Source organism: Terrapene carolina, unplaced genomic scaffold (assembly GCF_002925995.2).
Source record: "Terrapene carolina triunguis isolate 2854851 unplaced genomic scaffold, T_m_triunguis-2.0 Scaffold395, whole genome shotgun sequence".
NCBI lineage: Eukaryota > Metazoa > Chordata > Testudines > Emydidae > Terrapene > Terrapene triunguis.
The window spans coordinates 1410869-1430092 of record NW_020664746.1 but is presented as its reverse complement, the minus strand read 5'-3'; the positions used below and the strand labels follow the sequence as shown (position 1 = coordinate 1430092).

Genomic DNA, 19224 nt, shown 5'->3' with positions numbered 1-19224 from the left:
ATATCATTTCTTTTGGGGATGTTGGGTCATTTTAACCACTGCATCTTTTGCTCCCGCATTAACCCCTTTTCCAAAACAAGAAACTGACTTGGTGTTGGGAATGTGATAAATGATACAATCCAAAATCCTAGACCTAACACTTTTAAGGGATAGTTCTCATTAACTAGGGCCAGTACCTGGAGACTTTGGGTTCTGCTCTGTTCCAGCTATAGGAGTGCTGTGGGTTTTTCTCCGCTCTGCATCTGTTCAGCAGTGAAAATGGAAAACTGTGAATGATATGGTTTCATCAGTTGTCTTCCTCTAATGTTAATATGTCCAGCATTCAGCCTCACTTGGCCCAAAGTCCAGGGAAAGGACCAATAAGCCTGGAATGTCTTGCTCAAATTCAAGTATAATCTTGAACTGCTGTTGTACTTCAAGGTTTTATCCCAGAAAGTCACAATTTTCCATCTTTTCATTTCAAAGTGGCTGGACGTTCTTGGTTTTCAGACTTCTTGGTATAAAACATAAGTTTTTTTTAGATGATGGTTTCATGGGGAAATGTGAAATGTTCAGATGCAATTGCTTTCCAAAACTTCTTTTTGAGACTAAACATGCTTCAGTTTGAACACTGTTGAATTCTGCTGGAAAAGCCCTAGGGACTACTTTGAATATGTTTTCTTGCTGCTTTTAAAACTCAGCTCTTTGAGCAAGGAAATGATTTCAATCTTACCTTCACAATGCATGTGCTATATTAGATTATATTCCATTGATGCAGTAACAGTTACTACTATAGCAGGTCCTTGTGCCAAGCATGGCTGAAACAAAAGAGAAACCTTGGATAATCCTTGGTTAGAATTTAACCTGCAGTGAATCTAGGTGTGAAAGTCAGTAAGCTAACAGGTTAAGTTTAAGACTAATAATGCAGGGAAGTGCTGTGAAAGCCACTGCACAATTCTGACTTCCAGCGTTCTCTTACTGGTAGACCAAGCTGGGATATTAAAACTTCTTGAGGTGAGTGCTACGCTTAGCAGGCGGGTCAATTGAAGGCCTACTTAACCACTGTCAAGTATTCCAGCAAGAATGGCCTGATGTAGCTGGCAGCCTACCTTTTTAATTGCATCAACCATAATGCCAACTTGAACATACTGGTTGCTCACTCTGTTACATGCTAATGCCATCTGTTGGGAAAAGGTGAAAGTTGAGCATCTTGACTGGTTAGAACGTTATAGAAAAAATATTGTGTGGGGGTGTGTGTATATGTGTGGGGGTGTGTGTATATGTGTGGGGGTGTGTGTGTGTGTGTGTGTGTGTATATATATATATATGTATATGTATATGTATATATGTATATATATATATACACACACACACCCACACATATACACATACTTTATTTTGTATACCAGGCCATCAATGTACATGGCTGTTTATAAAGCATGTTAAAGAAATTTAAGACCTAGTCCCTACCCAGAAGAGCTTACAGTCTACTCTGAACTGACCAAACATAAGAAATTAACTCGGGAGTTGGGGATGGAGTCTTTCACAGTCATTAAACTTCCTTCCCCAGCACACAGAGAAGCTACACAGCCATTAAACCTCTCCCTAAACAAAGAAAAGAATCTGAGCTATTAAACCCCCAACCCCTTCCTCACGTCAACAAAGCAAATAGCAACATTAAATGCACATGTAAACTCCCACTATTCCCCTCTCAACAAAAATCTCCTTTATAATGCTCACACAGTTAACCCCAGCCAAACCTTGCCGATAATCTGAAAAGTCCTGTGCTATTGAGGGGGTTCTGACATCACATCTCAGTAAAGGCCTCTCCCTTTCTGCTGTGTTTCTCTTGCTGCTGCTTATAAATCCATTGTGTATGCTGCAGAGAGGAAGAGCTCCCTCTCCCTTTCATGTGATCTGGAAATCTGTAAAGGTCCTGGGAGGGAGAGGGCAGCATGCCCAAAAATGTTTTGATTCGCTGGAATCTTCTGGAGCAGCAGCAGACAGAAACAGACTAGATTGGCTACTGGTTGGTTGAAATACAAGAGATACTTCATAATCTGGAGAGCATTCCAGAAGTAGAGACACATTAACAACAGTGACATAAATTATGCAGAGTTGGGGAAACCCGAATCATTTGTATGGAAACTTTTTTACTAGACATGAACATGGAAAAACGGTTAAAGCTAAGTGCAAGTTCTGTTCTCCTGAGTATGACATGTAGATAGAATGGAGAAACACTTTGATGAATTCTTATGATGTGTCCAGCTACTAGCAAAGATTATTGCAGTCAAACAGCAAGATAGGGAAAGTTGGTCTGCATCAAAATTTTTCTTCTGTGCACTCCAACGTTGTCTTTGGCAGCATCATGAAGCATGCCGGGATTTTCTGTTAAGACAGTGATATTAGTGAAAGTGAAGCTAATTCCACTTCGTCTTCTGATAAGAATTTTGATACTCCACCTGCTTCAGCATTGAAAACTCCTTCTTCTGGAAAGTATTCAGATGTTCATAATCAAATTGTTTTTAAGAGGTTTTTGGATAGAATGTGCCATGATCAGAAAAAACCTAACTTGACTATATTTGGTAGAGGTATTTATGCCAGCAATATACCATTTCATACTATCAAAAATCCTCATATGCTAGAATTTTTTCATAAGTTGCATCCTATTTACGAAGTACCAAGTAGGATACAGTTTATAGGAAGTCGTCTGAGTGCCAAAGCAGACGATCTGAAAAAGAATAGGTGTATTTATTGTGCAAGTTCCTCACTTGTCTCTAGTATTTGATGGCTGGAGCTATAGTCACGGAATGCTCCTTCAACTTCATGATAACTCCACCGTGCTTTACTCGTTTCAGTACACAACTGAGAATCACCACATAGCCCAATATATTGTTGACCAGTGTAATAATGTAATCAATGAATTGGCTCCAGGGAAGATGATTTTGGTTGTGACCAACAACATGGCTAATATGAAAGCTGCTTTGGCTTTAATAAATGTGTCCACACTTTTTGTCGTTTGTGCTGCCCATATGAGGCAGCTTTTCATTGGTGAGATCTGACAACTTTCTCATCACATGTGAAAAGCATTATCAAGTTTTTGAAAAACCAGCCATTCTTCAACGTTATTGAGTACAGGACTCAGTATCCTCCACACTGAGTAAGCATTGTCATACACCATGGGCATCTTCTATTAAATGTTTCAAAGATCTTCAAATATGCAAGAAGGTCATTCAGTAAACAGCTATTGGAAGAAGGGGTGGCCAAGTGCTGCCCCCAAGTACTCCGCACTGACAGTCTCAATGTCTTGAACATAAAGCTCAAAGTTCATTTCACTGCTTGTACCGCATAGCTCAGTCCATTCAGACTATGGAAAATTATAGTTCAACATTTGTCTGATGCCAAGAATGAGTTGCTGATGGATAAATTTTCTGAGAATACTGAACACAATCCATGTACAAAAGCTGAAGAGGAAAGATAATAGACAAAACAGTATCATGGAAAACCAAGTCATCACTCCTGCACATAATGCTGCCAACCTTCTTGATCCACATTTCTAGAGCCAAGAACTTTGTGGTGACACATTCAGTTCAGCTTGTGACCTCTTAGTAACTGTTGCAAATTTTAAAGCATATACAAATGTGCAAACAATTCTGATGGAGGTGGCAAATTATAAAGTAAGAGGTAGCCTGTTCAGTCACAAAACAATATGGTGTGCAGTCCCAGCAGGGAATCAAAAGAGCTTGCTCCTTAATCACGGTGGAAAGGATTGTGTCCTCCTTGCACTCTAGCTACAGTGGCAGAAGTGATTCCCTGTACCACTGCATGTGCATAACAAAATTTGTGAGTTTGGGGAATCCTCATCCATTCAGAAACCAGAAATAAACTGAAGCCCGTCAGTGCTGGGAAGCTCGTGACCATGTGTCACAATTTAATATTAGAGAAGAAAATGGCAGATTAAGAGTCGACTCCGTATTCATCGGATGAAGAGGAAGGAGATACTGATGAATTTGATGGCAGAAATAGATGAAGTAGTTGAAGCTGAAGAAAAAGATAATGAAAAGCAAGATGCTTGAAGAGTTGGCCTGCTACCTACCTAGCATAAGTGCATTTAAAAATGACTTTTCTTTTACATATGCTATGTGTTTTGTTCTGTTTAAATTTTCTTTTGTGACTGTTCAGTCTTGCATTGTTGTATGCAGTGTTGTTGCCCTGTTGGTCCCAAGATATTAGAGGGACAAAGGTGAGTGACGTAATATCTATTATTGGACCAACTTCTGTTGGTGAGAGACAAGCTTACACAGATGTTTTCTTGCATAACATTCACATTGCTAAAAAGGTGGTAATTCACTTATTAGAATGTTTTCATTCTGCTTCACATTTTTCGAAGTGAAATAACTTTCCTCTCATAATTAGGCACAAGTGTCCAAAGCTAAGCCTATTGGAGACCATAAAGTGTTACCTTTTTGTTGTTGTTACTATTCTGATAAATTAGTGCTTTAGTGGTTTTCCATATTTGACATTTTTTGAATAATGTTTGACCAAGTCAATTGGCCAATTATTTTGGACTAATCAAATTCCCAACCCTAACTGCAGTTGATGCAGATTCTTAAAGCTTGATTTGCAAGTTTAATCTTCACTGAGGGAAATAATCTTTGACCGTTACTCATGTCACTTGTTTCAGTTAACAGCTGCAAAAGAACTGTTCTGTGATTCTCCTTGCTAAATGGTAAATACAAATAATTTTTTTGAAAAAATACAAAAATAGGGTTTTTAGATTTTTAAATTTAAAAAAAAATCTCTTTAAAAATAAACCTGTTTAAAATGAAGTTTGAATTTACTACAAAATATGTTAAGGCTTAAGCTTGCTGTAATCTCTTAAAACACTTAAATAAAAAATACATATGCTGAATCCATGAGCCTCTTTCAAAAACTTTGAGTTAAAGGATGCTTTTCTATGTAAAACGTTTCCCCCGGATTCTAATTTTTGAAGTGAAGCTTTATAAATGACACAATAGGTCATGTACTGTAATAGCCTGATCCTGTGGTGAACCCACAGCCTGTACTGCTTGGTGCAAGAGACTGGCAAAGTCATCAGTGTTGGACCAGGCCTCTTAACTTCAGGAGATATGTATCTCATCAGGATCATCCACTGAGCCCACCTGGAGGTCTCCTACTCCTGTTTTATAGCTTGGATTGCTAATTCTTTTGTTTTTCTGGGGCTGAGTAGAGGAGTTTTGTAACAAGGGAGAAGGAGCAGAAGGGTGCAATGCTGGAGTGAAAACAGGACACTGGGAAGAATGGATAACATTCTTCAGAGTGCAGTCTCTAGCACAGTATTTCTCCAATGCGGCCACTGTGGCCGCATGCAGCTACCAGGGGCTTTCTTGCGGCCACCGTCTCCTGGGCCGTGATGGGGACAGGGAAGGAGTGGCGAAGTAGCGGCCCTGCCCTGTTGCTCCTGGATGCACCGCCTTGGTATTGGTTGCAGGGCTGCCAGTAGGGCTTGAATCCTGCCCCTCTCTGGAGACACATGGGGCACAACGCTGGAGGAGCAGGCAGCCAGTGAGTTCCCCACCTTCCCGGGGCAGTGGGGCTCAGGCTTTGGGCTTCAGCCCTGGGGAGGCGAGGCATAAGGCTCTGGCCTTGTTTTTGGCTCCAGCCCTGGGCTCTGGTGGTGCAGCAGCAGGCCCCAGGCTCCAGCCGCATGGCTTTGGGCTCCATCCCCAGACCCGATCCCTTGTCCATTTCGGTATCTGGACACAGGGCTTCAGGTTCCAGCCTACAAGTATTTTAGGAAAAAAATATGAGCAGCCACTAGCAAGAGTTGGTGGCCGCACTGTGAGGCCACCAAAACATTTGTCCTGAGAACCCCTGCTCTATTCATTTCAACACTGGGGAAGGGGGTGCAGGGAGAGACCTGCCATGGCTGCAGGACATATTTAAAATAAAAAATTGTACCTCTGGGTATAAAAGGAACATATGCTAAATGTAAGCAGTACAACAGAGATGTAAGGTCTGGTTGTGAGAATGAAGCATGATGCAAAATGCTCTTCAGAAGGCAGTGATTTTGAAGATGATGATGTGGACATATCTGAACAATCTGGATTAACTGGTTAGTAAACTTATTTTTCCACCATTCTTATGGACTGCCTACCATGTCTTACTATGTTAGTAAATGATAACTTAGTTTATTGTCACAAATTAGTGTTTTGGGTAGATTACTTGCTTACCAATTTCAAAGTTTTTGTGTTTAAAACATAATTGGTATATTTGTTGTGGGGATACTTATCAATTACATTTTTACTGTTGCTGCTGGACTTCTGAAATAACTTTTTTTATTGTGCAGTATAATCAAACATCCTAGGTGAAGATTTCCTGTTTAAAAGTAAAGTTTGATTAGGCATTTATGAATTTTAACATTTAAAGGGGTTTTTCTTTTCACACTGTCTGGTATGTTGCTAGAAATAAGGGTTTTTAAATAGATTTGGATAATTCTCATGATTTATGTTCCTATAAAACTAGGGTTGGAATAAATTATTTAAACAGTGGTACAAACAGCTCTAGTAGGATGCGTGTTTCATTTGTAATCTATCTTTTTATTTATTTATTTTTAAGCAACATTGAGTAATACTCAATGAGTGACATTTACCATTTTGTTTCAGGGTCCATCTTAGACAATAAGGGTTTATGAACATCCATCTGCAGTGTCTACAACTTCAGAGTCATCTGCTGGTACCACTAGATTGCTGCAACTAAATGTATGTCAGACGGTAAATTAACTGAATCAAAAAAAGACTTCATCCAGTAAAACCATGGATGCGTTAGTAATCAGGACCAGCCAATTCCAGCCAGACTCCTTGGGTGACAAGATTGCTTGGTTCATTTATGCAACAAATTCTCCCTTTCATCTTGTTCAGAGCAAACATTTCATTGATGGGGCTCAATCATTATGATGAGGCTACACTCCACTGGCAGAGCAGACAATGCTGGAACGTTACTGGACACAGAGTGTGAGAATGAAATTGAACAGTGTGCACACAAAAAAGTGATGGGAAATTCATTAATCTCAGTCTTGATGAGTGGAGCAACGTACACAATGATCCAATAATATGTGCTTGTGTGACAGCAGATGATGGGGTTGTCTATCTTATAGGAACAATTGATACATCAGGAAATACCACGCAGCAGAATACTTACCAGTAGCAGTGAAAACTATAACAATTTGAACAAAAATTCAAGTGTGTAGCATCCTAGACAATGCTACACATGTAGCAAAGATGAGAAGCTATCTAGAAGAAAATAACAAAGGATCCTGAAACTTATAACTTAGGGATGCAGTGCTCATTTGTTCTTTTAGCTGAAGTGCACCTCCAGGAATAAACGAAAATGTTGAAATTTCAAAATAATTCCCTAACAACCACTTTGCCTCAGCTTTGCTGAAGAGAGGAGGAAGATCCAAACCAATTATCACCCAATATGTACAATGGGATTAGTAGTTGACTCTTGAGGTATTTATTAAGAACTGACCTGTTCTGATGACTATTTGTGAAGCAAATGGTTGGCAAAATAGATGGAACTATCACAGCTGAAATAGTCAACATCAGACTGAAGAGAAATGTAGAATGCATGCTGCATATACTGAAACCTCTTTCTGTAGCCTGGGATAAACTGCAGAACGATTGCTGTTTTGCTGATGGTGTTGAAATTTAGAAAGGAACATCAAGAGACATTGAAGAAAGGAAATAATGAACAACAAAGTTACATTGCAGGCAGTAAGAAAGCGGATGGATCAATCATTTACTCCATCTCCTTTTCTTGTCAATATTGTCAACCCAAAGAACCAGGGTAGATGCCTTAACTGCTGAAGATGCTGCTATAGCATTGGCATCTAATAATCACTCATCAGTTATGCCAACCACAATAAATTTCAGGGCTGGAGGTAAACCATTCAAGCTGTACATGTTAGCTAATGATTTAAACAGTCACACAACTGAACTGGTGGCAGCCACTAGTTAAGCACCTGGAACCAGAGTCTTTTGAAGTGCTAAACCTGCTTTTGACAGCAGTCGCCTCTTCTGCAGGCACAGTGAATATTTGCTTCATTTGAACTAATTCAAAGTTAAGAAATCAATTGGGAGTTGAAAAAGCAGGAAAGCTTGTCTCTCTTCCAGTCTGTGAATAAAAACAAGAAGGAGAGGGGATGAAATCAAACTTTTAAAACTAGAAGGATGGCTTAAGAAATGTAGGAGACTCTCTTGTTCAAGAGGCTTAGGCGAAAAGGAACTTCAGCCTGGGCAAATTTTCAAATGTGCCAAAGTGAAAGTAATTGGAGCTGATCTGAAATCGATGTAATTCACTGCTCAACACAGTTAATCCCTCTGTTTGCTAAATCATTTAGTTGTAAATGTGAAATACGTTTTGATAAGCAAAGTTTTGTTGAATAAAAATGCTGTTTTGTGTGTTTAAATTGCAGTTTTCATCCTAATGCAGCATGACTCAAATTGTGTGCAAAAAGTTAATTATCCAGTAAATAAGCAATATCATTCACTGTTTTCTAGCATACTGAAAATGTACAATTAATCTGAAAATACTAACTAAAATTGATTAAATAAATGTGTACATATTAGAGCTGTTGAGTAATCGCAATTAACTCAAAAAAAATTAATCGCTATTAATTGCACTTTTAATCGCACTGTTAAACAATAAAATACCAATTGAAACGTATTAAATATTTTGGATGTTTTTGTACATTTTCATATAGTATTCTGTGTTGTAATCAAAATCAGTGTATATTTTTGATTACAAATATTTGCACTGTAAAAATGAGATTTTTCAATTCACCTCATACAAGTACGGTGGTGCAGTTTTTGTTGTAAAAGTGCAACTTACAAATGTAGATTTTTTTTTTGTACATAACTTCACTCAAAAACAATGTAAAACTTCAGCGCCTACAAGTCCACTTAGTCCTACTTCTTGTTCAGCCAACCGCTAAGACAAACAAGTTTGTTTACATTTACGGGAGATAATGCTGCCCTCTTCTTCTTTAGTGTAACCAGAAAGCGAGAACAGGCATTTGCATGGCACTTTTGTAGCCGGCATTGCAAGGTATTTACGTGCCAGATATGCTAAACATTTGTGTGCCCCTTCATGCTTTGGCTACCATTCCAGAGGACATGCTTCCATGCTGATGACGCTTGTTTTTAAAAAAAAATGTATTAATTAAATTTGTGACCGTTCTCTCCCAAGGAGTTCAATGTCCCCTGCTCTGTTTTACCAGCATTCTGCCATATATTTCATGTTATAGCAGTCTCAGATGATGATGACCCAGCACGTGGTGTTCATTTTAAGAACACTTTCACGACAGATCTCACAAAACACAAGATACCAATGTGAGATTTCTAAAATAGCTACAGCTCTCGACCCAAGGTTTAAGAATCTGAAGTGCCTTCCAAAATCTGAGAGGGGCAAGGTGTGGAGCATGCTTTCAGAAGTCTTAAAAGAGCAAAACTCTGATGCAGAAACTACAGAACCTGAACCACCAAAAAAAGAAAATCAACCTTCTGCTGGTGGCATCTGACTCAGATAATGAAAATGAACATGTCGGTCCGCACTGCTTTGGATTGTTATTGAGCAGGACCCGTCATCAGCATGGACACATCCTCTGGAATGGTGGTTGAAGCATGAAGGGACATATGAATCTTTAGCGCATCTAGCACGTAAATATTTTTGCAACACCGGCTACAACAGTGCCATGAGAACACCTGTTCTCACTTTCAGATGACTTAATAAGAAGTGGGCAGCATTATCTCCTGCAAATGTTAACAATGTTTGTCTGAGCGATTGGCTGAACAAGAAGTAGGACTGAGTGAACTTGCAGGCTTTAAAAGTTACATTTTATGTTTGAATGCAGTGTTTTTTGTACATAGTTCTACATTTGTAAGTTCAGTTTTCATGATTGCAGTACGGTACTTGTATTAGGTGAATTGAAAAATACTATTGTTTTTTTTTTTACAGTGCAAATACTTGTAATCAAAAATAAATATAAGCACTGTACACTTTATATTCTGTGTAATTGAAATCAATATATTAAAAAATGTAGAAAACGTCCAAAAATATTTAAATAAATGGTATTCTATTATTTAACAGTGTGATTAATCGTGATTAGTTTGTTTAATCGCTTGACAGCCCTAGTATATATTAAGTGTACCCGCCTGGGTAGCAAAATGATGTACCAAATCTAGTGTAAAGACTCTATTTAGTTGTAAATAGCATGTTTTAATGGTTATGTAAACAAGAGAATGCACCTTTCTTTAGAAAATAACTGAAGTACAAATGGAAAAATTGATTAAAATGATTTAAATGGAGGTTTTCCTCTTGATGACTTAAATTGCCGTGATTTAAATCAGTCCGCCACCCTGTTTGCTAAATTATTAGATGTGCTTAGAAATGGGGTCTGTGAAAGTAGACTCTCCAGTGCTAACCAGATGTAACAAAATTCTTTTTCCCAGAGGAGTTAAAGAAATAGTCTGTCTTCTGGTACTTTAGTATTCTAACATGTAACGTGTCAGACAGAACTGCAGAGGCTGGCTAGTACAGGTAGTTACTGCAGAGACCGTAAGTACAAATACTCGAGCCTCCTTTTTGAAATGAGACTGGAAAATTCAAGTTGCTAGTAATGATCTTGAATATACTTTATCAGCTTGTCAGGTGAGCATGGAAGCATAGCAAACCTGGCCCTTCAAACAAAGAAGGCTTTAGTGTATAGGAAGCTCCAGAATCCTAGCTACAAAGCTTTCATTGCGGCTTTGGGTCTGGTCTAGAGACAGCTGTCCATTTGAAAGTAACATAGGAGAATGCTGTGCCACCCAGTAATGAAAACGCTCCAGGTTTTAGTTCAGTGAGCACGTACCCTTTTTCTCCATTCCTGTCTAAAAATTGGGGGTGGGGTGGAGGAAGGGACATAAACCGCATCTAGAATAGGAAAATGAGGTGCTTCATAAATGTTGTCTAACACGTGAAATTTTTAACCACTTTGTTCCTAGTGTAGACATAGAGGGGGTCAAAACATTTGTTAGCTAGTGATGGTCAGTCCTAGGGCTATAAAGTAAAACTGTAGTCAGCTAACTGGTGGATAGGGAAAAGTAGTTAGGAGGGAAGCCAGGAAACCACCTCATCTGAAGGCTACTTGTACTGCTCTATGGAAAGAAAGGTATACCACAGGGTCGCAACAAACTGTTGGGACATGCTTTTGCGGGAAGACATTGTCCCAACTCTGCCTTTTCATCCTAGGACTGGACAGCTACCAGAACCAAGAAGTGGCTCCTCTGTGTGGTGGCAGCAGCTTTTTCTTTTCTTTTCTCCTTCTCGCTCCCTCCCCAGTAGTTTCTCTAATGCTGCTTGTATGTTCAGGATTGCTAGAGGAAAGCATTAAGGGGGTTCATGGATTCCACAGCATGAGACCTGTCTCTTGTGTCCTCTGTGGTGGGGATGCTCCCATCTCCTTCCTTGCTTTGTTAATCCCACAGTCCTCCATCAGTAATACAAAGGAGAGGCAGCATGAGGGCTGGTTACTTACAGTACCAGGACACTGTATCCTGGATAAGTGCTGCTGTGTTCTTTTGTCAGAGCATTGCATTGACTCTGGGCTGAGGCAAAAGTTGAAAGCAAGAATTAGCTGAAAAACCGCTTTTAAATTTGAAAGCTTCTCTTGTCAGTGAAAATATTACAAACTGTGGTAGAATGTCTGACCTTAAAGCCTAAGAAGGCAAAGAAATGGCAACAGTATTTTCCCTTGGTGTTTAATGTTTGTAGTACTTGTATCCAAAACACTGCATGCTGTTCATCGATCATGGCAGTACCCAAGACTTCACTGAGCAAATTCTGATATTAGGCAAAAGTGGCAGTGTAAAAATGAGCTTTTGTTTTCTTTCATATTTTCCCAGAGTCAAATAAAAATTAGTGAGATGTTCTCTAGCTTCTAACACCAGAAATGTGAAGTTGAGCAGGTTTTTTTGCATCTTAGATTGTCCCCAGTAATCTGCAATTTGATCTTGATGGATTTTTTTCATGACACAGAAGAGCCCAACTCATCATGCCATAGCCGTATGGACTCTGTAGCGCTGATCATTGTAAACTGGCTGCTTTTTTTCCAGAGATGGGACTCAAGCATACAGCAAATCTACTGAATGTGGTGTTTTTAGATGATTGCTTTCCTTACCATAAACTCTCAAACTAGTGAATCTAGTTCTGGTCCCATAGTTGCTATATGCTAATAGCCATTTAGGAAGATTCCCAAACTTACACTCTTTGACTCCTCCCCTCACTCATATCAAAAGACATGTACTATTGGTTGTCCTTAATGCAGCTTGACAACTGGAAACAAAGCGCTATTGTCACAAGACTAGCCAATTCGGTGGTCCACAGGCCACAGTTTGGCCACTGATGTAGAATATCCTACCTTGCTTAACAGCAATACAGAACACAGGAGATTCACGTGATTGTTGCATTTTGTTTCCTTTAGTTTCATCCACAATCTCCCATAAGTCATTTCTTTAGATCATGCCGTTCGTGTTATCTTGTACATTGAGTATCTGTGATGAAGAGTTGATAAAAGGTCTAAAGATGTTTGATTTCTCGAGCATAAGAATTTCCAAAATGCAGTGACTCTCTAACAATGATAGGTGTGTAGTAATAGAGGCATCTGAACAAATGATATGGTAAAATGGCACTAGTGTTGGACAGTCTCATTACCAGACTTCTGGGGGTCTGTGTACATACCAAATTGTGGTTGCCAGTCTAATCAGCATGACATGCCAAAGTACAGCCCCAGTATCTGTGTAACCAATGCTGAGACTGTAGGAAGCATTGGCCAACTTGGCTAAAACTATCGCAACAGAAGGACACAATCACACAGGAAAAATGCAGACTGCACAACAGTAGTTTTTCCTGTAGCTTTTGATGAGGGTGCTTAAAAGAAGGTGGTGTAATTGCTGAGCAATTTAAATGCTTTTCAAATTAGGTGCAGTGCACTCTTGACTTTACCAGCCTATCAGAATGAATAGTCTGAAGCCGCGTCATGATTTGGGACAAAACATGTCAGATGGGCCTTTATCTTTCAACTAAAAACATACAGCTGCAGTCATTTGGATAAGGCATATTAAAGATGAGTTGCAAAGAAGAAAATCTTGGACTCTAATCCTTTTTGGCTTCTTTATTTGAAGTTCAGTTTTCTTTACAGATCGTAAAGTATTTTTTGCTTGTTTCCATTAGAAATCTAAGTGCTGTGTATTCTGGAAGGCTCTCTGACTACAAAACTAGTGAAATGGTGACGTCACAAGAGCTAAAAGCTGAGCAGTTAAAAGGAAAGGGATTTTTTTTTAATCGCTGGTCTTAAAATTCTTTTTAAAAATCTGTTTAATGATTGACTCTAGTTAAAGGAAATCTGTTAAAGTTTCAGCATTTTAGTCCCTTCAGTAAGTCATTAGTGTTCAAACTTCCCTCAGAAATGCCTGACTTCTTTAAAATTCAAAAAAAAAAAAAAATCTTTCAGGCCTTTATCGCTCATGAAATAACAATGGCCACAAGTCCAATTTTAAAATACTTATTGGTCACCTTTAAAGGTTTTGGGGTACCAAAATGACACCTCATGGGGGTGATTTGATTAAAGGTTTCTTGTGTAGTAAATCTAGTGGCTGCATCTGTTTGAGAACAGAATTAACTGCTCTCAAATGAATTTGAGGGGGAGGAGGGAGAAGGTCTATCAGATGGCCAGAGACATTCATAAACAAAATGCACCTTGATTTGTGAACATCTCACTACAACACTTCAGTCTATAGTGTTCCTTAGAGTCGGGGGCCTGCCTACAATTCTTCTTAAACCTGAGCATTCCTAGTAGCACCATTAAAAGTAGACCACTACAAAGGGCATAAATGAAGCCCTGAGGGAAAAGTAATTGGTGCCCAGACAAAGCAATGGCTCCCACCCAACAGAGCACAATATGCCTTTTTAAAATAAGGATATGAAGCAAAACACCTGATTCATAGTTGCTTCATAGTGGAGTGAAAAGGCATTTTAAAGGATTTCTGCACCGTTCCGAAATGGTTCTAATCAGGCTGGCCCCAAAGAAAAGGATAAAATCTGCTTCCTGCCACTTGATGCTCCTCAGAGAGGCAGTACATATGTACTGCCATCAGGTGACCTGTGGTGACATTCTGCAAAATACACAGGACATTACAGACAAGTAGAAAACAACTCTGAAAGTATACCCTGCTTCCTAGTGGCAAGAACACATCTTGTTCTTAAATTATATGGCTGGCTGCCAAACTGAATGCCCATTTGAAGGACTTTGCATTTAGTTAGTGCATATGTATACTGTTGCTATACATTTATAAGCATGTGGTGTTGATTCAGAACAGTGATCAGTCAAACCATGTTTAGCTTTAGAAAAGGAAAGCAGGGACCATACCATTCTAAAATGGAACAACATTTTCCCTGTAAATGACCATAACTATTTGTGTTTAACCCTGCCATCCCAGAGGCTATTCCCTTTCTTTTCAAATATCAGTAAGTTGCCTTTTTTTATCTTACAGGTTTCTGAGCATGAAGAGAGGAACAAATGAAGCAGAGCAGATCGGAGCAGGACTTGACACTCCCCAAATCCTAGAAATTTTAGTTCATACGTACACTTGCCAGTGGTTGTGGGCAACCATTTACTTGGTGTAAAGAACTTAATTTCAGTATAGACTGGCTCTGGGCAGCGCTGGTGATGCTGCACTTTGAGTTGTAGCAGCAGCTGTAATTGTGAATTACTGAGATAGTGAAACATGGTGTCCGGTTTTCTATTGCATTTTTTCAAGTGGAAAAGTTAACTAAATAGTTGACACAAAATGGTGGAGAAAATTATGCATATGCCAATTTTTGTTACCTTTTTACTTTGAACTACACTGCTTATGAGATCTCGTTGTTTTGGAAGAATGGCATGAACAGTCTTCAGCAACAGTTGTGATCATTGTAAATGCTCACAATTGTGCACTCTTTCTGGTTATTCCTCCCTGGGTTTTGAAAGTTGTACACTTAAAACATTCTTAAAATTGTTGGCTTCTATGTGCAACATACCAAGCCAGCTGACATGGTAGTAACCAAAGATTCCAGTTTTTAAGCGTATGAAAGACTCTGCCTGCTTACCTGTGCTAGAAATAACAGCATCTAAAGTGAAGACTTAAGAGAAACTTAGCGACTACTAGATAATCTTTAGGACTCTGCATTAACTCTATAATGTTCTTGGTATAAAAGGAAAAACAGCATATTTGTCACAGAAATTTAGTTAACATCTTACAACTGAACCTGTATGTAAGTTGCTTAGATAAATGTAATCACTGTAAACATCTATATGATCTGGGATTTTGTTTTTATTTTGAAATGGGAGCTTTTTTGTTTACAAGTTCATTAAAAACTAAAAACTTTCTGTAAGGAAATGAGAATTTTTTTTTAAAATTTGCCTTGTTAATTCCGTCTAAAGAAAACACCACTCCAGTTTTTTTAAACAGACAATTTCAAGGCCATTTGTTAAGCAAAAAGTCATATTTCTTTCTAAATCATTTTAGATTTAGTATTGTAATTCTTCCTCACTTTTGTTTTTAAATAAATTTTGTATTTTTTTTTTCCTTGAGGGGGAAGGGCAGTCTTGCATTTTTTATAACCTGCTGCATTGATACCCAGCCCTCTATAACAAGAGATTGGCATCTTTTGAAGACCCCCAGTATTGACAGCCCACAAGCGTTGCCGTTGTCTTGCATTGGCTGGACTGACTTGTGATTATTAGTTTTGAAAATTTAGAATGGAAGTGTTTGGAGGGTTTTAAACCAAGGCATTTTCTTTCAAGTTCTTGTGAAGTGGATATGATCAAATTAACTCTTGTTCTTGGACAGCCTCACACCGTGCAGTGTTCACATTGGTTACTGCGCTGGGCTTTCCTCCTCACTCTTACTTTAGCCCAGCTGAAAGAAAAGTACTTTTATTGCTGGTAATTCTTTAACAGTGTAATTTATTCCTTTATAGCATGTCAGAATAAATTAAAAAAATCTGAAAATGCTGCCAGATGCCTATTGTGTAAATGGTGTTTTGTACGTTAGCCTTTTTAGACTGTTTCCATACATGTAGCAAAGTTTTTGGCCAAGAGGCATATTTTTCTTGTTGGAAAAGATCTTTAATTTGAAAAATTCTTATTATTCCAAGTCTGCAATATGTCCTGTGCACTCTTACTAAAGAGACTGAGGTCACAATTATAACAGACTACAGCTGTTCCAAAAAGTGGGCAATCTAATGGGGGGTGGCGGGCGGGTGGGCTCGTATTCCAGTTTTCCTGATAAGATGTTAAATTCATATCTGCAGAAACCTTTGTCTTGTGAGCTGGCAACTATATTAATAAACACCACTTCAATAGTTAACATGGGTAAATATCTGTTTGGATGGGCGAGGAGTTTGAAAGTGCTCAAGATCTCAAATATATCAAAATATACTTCCAGTGCTTCTGTCTATGTATACGAAGGGCTTTGTTTTTCTTTTGTAACTTTGCCTTTGAGTAAAGACAGTTTCTTGCAGCCAGAGGGGGGAGGATGCTTAAGATAGCTACATTTCCAGAGTGAATGGGGAACTGATTTCTTTCATGTATTTTTGGGGAGTCGGGGTAGCGGTGAGGTTCTAGGTGGCATTCCTCTGCTTCATATTTTGCCAAAGGAAACTTGAAATTCTAAGCATTTGACAAATCCCAGTCTCAGTAATGGAAACAGCCATATTTCAAAGGCACCTGTTGCCAAAGCATCTAGGCACATAATTTACAACTAGGCAAACCACAGTAGTCTAAGGTATATCTAAACTGAATGGAAAGTCCCACTTCTTAAGACACACTGGTATAAGTGGAAGACGCTGATCTGAAATGTAAGCTCCTCCTGGACAGCTGTCATGTTTCCAGAGAGGATTAGTTGATCTGAACTTCATAGGCCACCAATGCTATTTCCTTGCAGAGATGTAGTTCCTCAAAATTGTGGGGGAAATGCCATCACAGCCACTGTCAGCTACTGTTTTGGGAAGATACGACAGTTGTAGGAGGAGAGATTCCTTTCCTGTGTAGTTTATAATCTTGTTCTTCCGCTTACAAATGAGTTTGTAATGGATTATCAATGGGGGAAAAAAATGTCAGCAGGTGTGTAGCACTATAAGCGAAATCCATTCCTAGCTGCCTGCCTAGCAGGAAAACCTGGATTTGGTGGAGTCAAGAGATCCTGTTAAACTACAAAAGTCAAATTGTGCTACTTCCGTGTGCAGGAAAGGATGGAAACTAATTGCTACTATTTAATATGTATATATGGTTCTTGTTTGATGTGAAAACATGAGTCTAGCATGGGAGATGCTGTCATATGCACATCAGTCAGCATGGCATTGTTTTGGAAGGCACTTCCCACTCCTGCAGCCATCGGGCTGAACAACGAATAAGATAGAATCTCTTCCAGAGGGTGGACACGAGCTGAATGTTGAATGGCTGTATACTGTGCAATACATACTGTAACCAAAACCTAAAACTGAAGCCAAAATACTAAATTCTGTGAATCTGGGCTAATGGCTTTCAGTTTCAGCTCTGCCAGATGCGTGTCATGGGTGGTTCCCTTACTAATATCCAGTGCCCTAAAGGGGAATGCAAAATATTTTGCAACAGATTTCCAAGCAATTATAATGTACCTACAATGGTCATATATAAGCACAGACTAAGATCCCATCCCTTGCGAACTTGCCTCTTAGTGAGAACCAGCGTTCCTGACAATTGAACATAATACAATAAAGAAAAATAGAGGTTTTAAGCAATTTTGTAGCTGTTTAAATCGCCAAGAGCATACTGTCACTTTGATGCTGTTTTTAAAGTGTGGGCACATTACCAAGTTTGTAGGACTCCTCCAAAGTTCCATGCACTTTTCTGTTCCTGTTAGAACAAGCGCTCTGCTTACTGCTCTGGGTATTAGCAGTGGGGGTTCTGGTAAGTGATTCTAGCTTTTAACTTGGACATGCAGGTTGGTTTAAAAGAACTGAGCCTGCCAAATGGTTACCAAACACATTGAAAGCCTGTTCAATGTATAACCTTGATGTACGCAATCTTTAACCAAGTTTATTCTCTTGAGGTGCCTGAGGGTTCTATTGGTTTTTATTAAACTTTTGTACCCAAACTCAGTTGTTGAAGAGATGTATCTATTTTGTTCTACTATTGTAAGTGTGCACTTCTGAAAGGTTCCCTGGACTTGCATGTGGCTTTGTGGATTGTACACATACTGAAGTGGGAATTTTGCATCGAGGAGCCTACAGTGTCTAGTTCAAAACTTACATCCACTGAGCTTTTCACATGGGGTTTTAATTTCCCTTGATACTGTTCTCCAATTTAGAAGATGTTGCTGAGCCAGCCTTGTTTCTCAGCTTCATCTGTTCCCTACTTAGAGTGAAGCCATCATGCTGAATTCATACCAGCCTGATGTCATAAATGCAAGTTTACAAGCACCGCAGACTCCAGCAGAAAGGTGAAGTTGAGCTGTGAGGAAGAGCTCTTTGCTGCAAGCACAAATGTCTCCCATAATTGTAATGGGGCAAGCAAAGGACTAAAGAAAACCATCTTTCTAGGGCAGCTCTCTCCATGGCTTGCTCCAGTGTGGGACAGTAGATCTTTAAAGTTCCATTCTGTAGGAATAAACCAATGGGCCTTTGATGCAAATCCTGTATGCAGTGAAGTCTTTTTGGGCTGGTAGTCAAGAAGTGTAAGGCTGGCCACTGCACGACCTTGAGGACTACTTGGATGGAAACCTTTCCAAACTACACATGAGAAGCTGCTTTGTCCCAAGTTGTGAAGAGAAAGCTCTCCCCTTAACACACACACTGTCCCAAAGAAATTGGGTCTTTTGAAAAGTGTCTTGCAGGTCCCAAACATACTATTCTTCAGCTGAGTTTGAGGCATTAAAGTTTCTGTATACGAAAGCTTTGGTCTAGTTGACTCATTGAATGCATGCGTCAAATAGCATGTGCAAAGGAACTGTTCACAAGTGCAGCATGCATAGTATGACTGCCATCAGTAGCCAGTGCTGGTTTCAGAGAGCTAGGATTAATTTGTGAAGAAGAGATGAACTCCAAGTGAAGTAGGTAAATTGGAATCAAATTTTCACATACTCTAATTATACAGCTAGATTATTGTATAAAGCCAAAGTACTTTGT

The 19224-nt window shown here is 39.1% G+C and overlaps 1 protein-coding gene across 4 annotated transcripts in view; it reads left to right on the top strand.

The window, feature by feature from the left end:
• Positions 1-16079, top strand: part of CSNK1A1 (casein kinase 1 alpha 1) — a 52404-nt gene extending 36325 nt beyond the window's left edge. For 2 of the 4 annotated variants that reach the window (XM_024203546.2, XM_024203544.2), the window contains exon 11: positions 14571-16079. In XM_024203546.2, the coding sequence (XP_024059314.1) occupies positions 14571-14578 (8 nt within the window). In that variant the 3' untranslated portion in view covers positions 14579-16079. Of the gene's footprint in view, positions 1-6644; positions 8688-14570 lie in introns of those variants that run through there. The other 2 variants (XM_024203547.3, XM_024203543.3) reach the window with 1 other exon arrangement.
• Positions 16080-19224: the final 3145 nt, after the last annotated feature.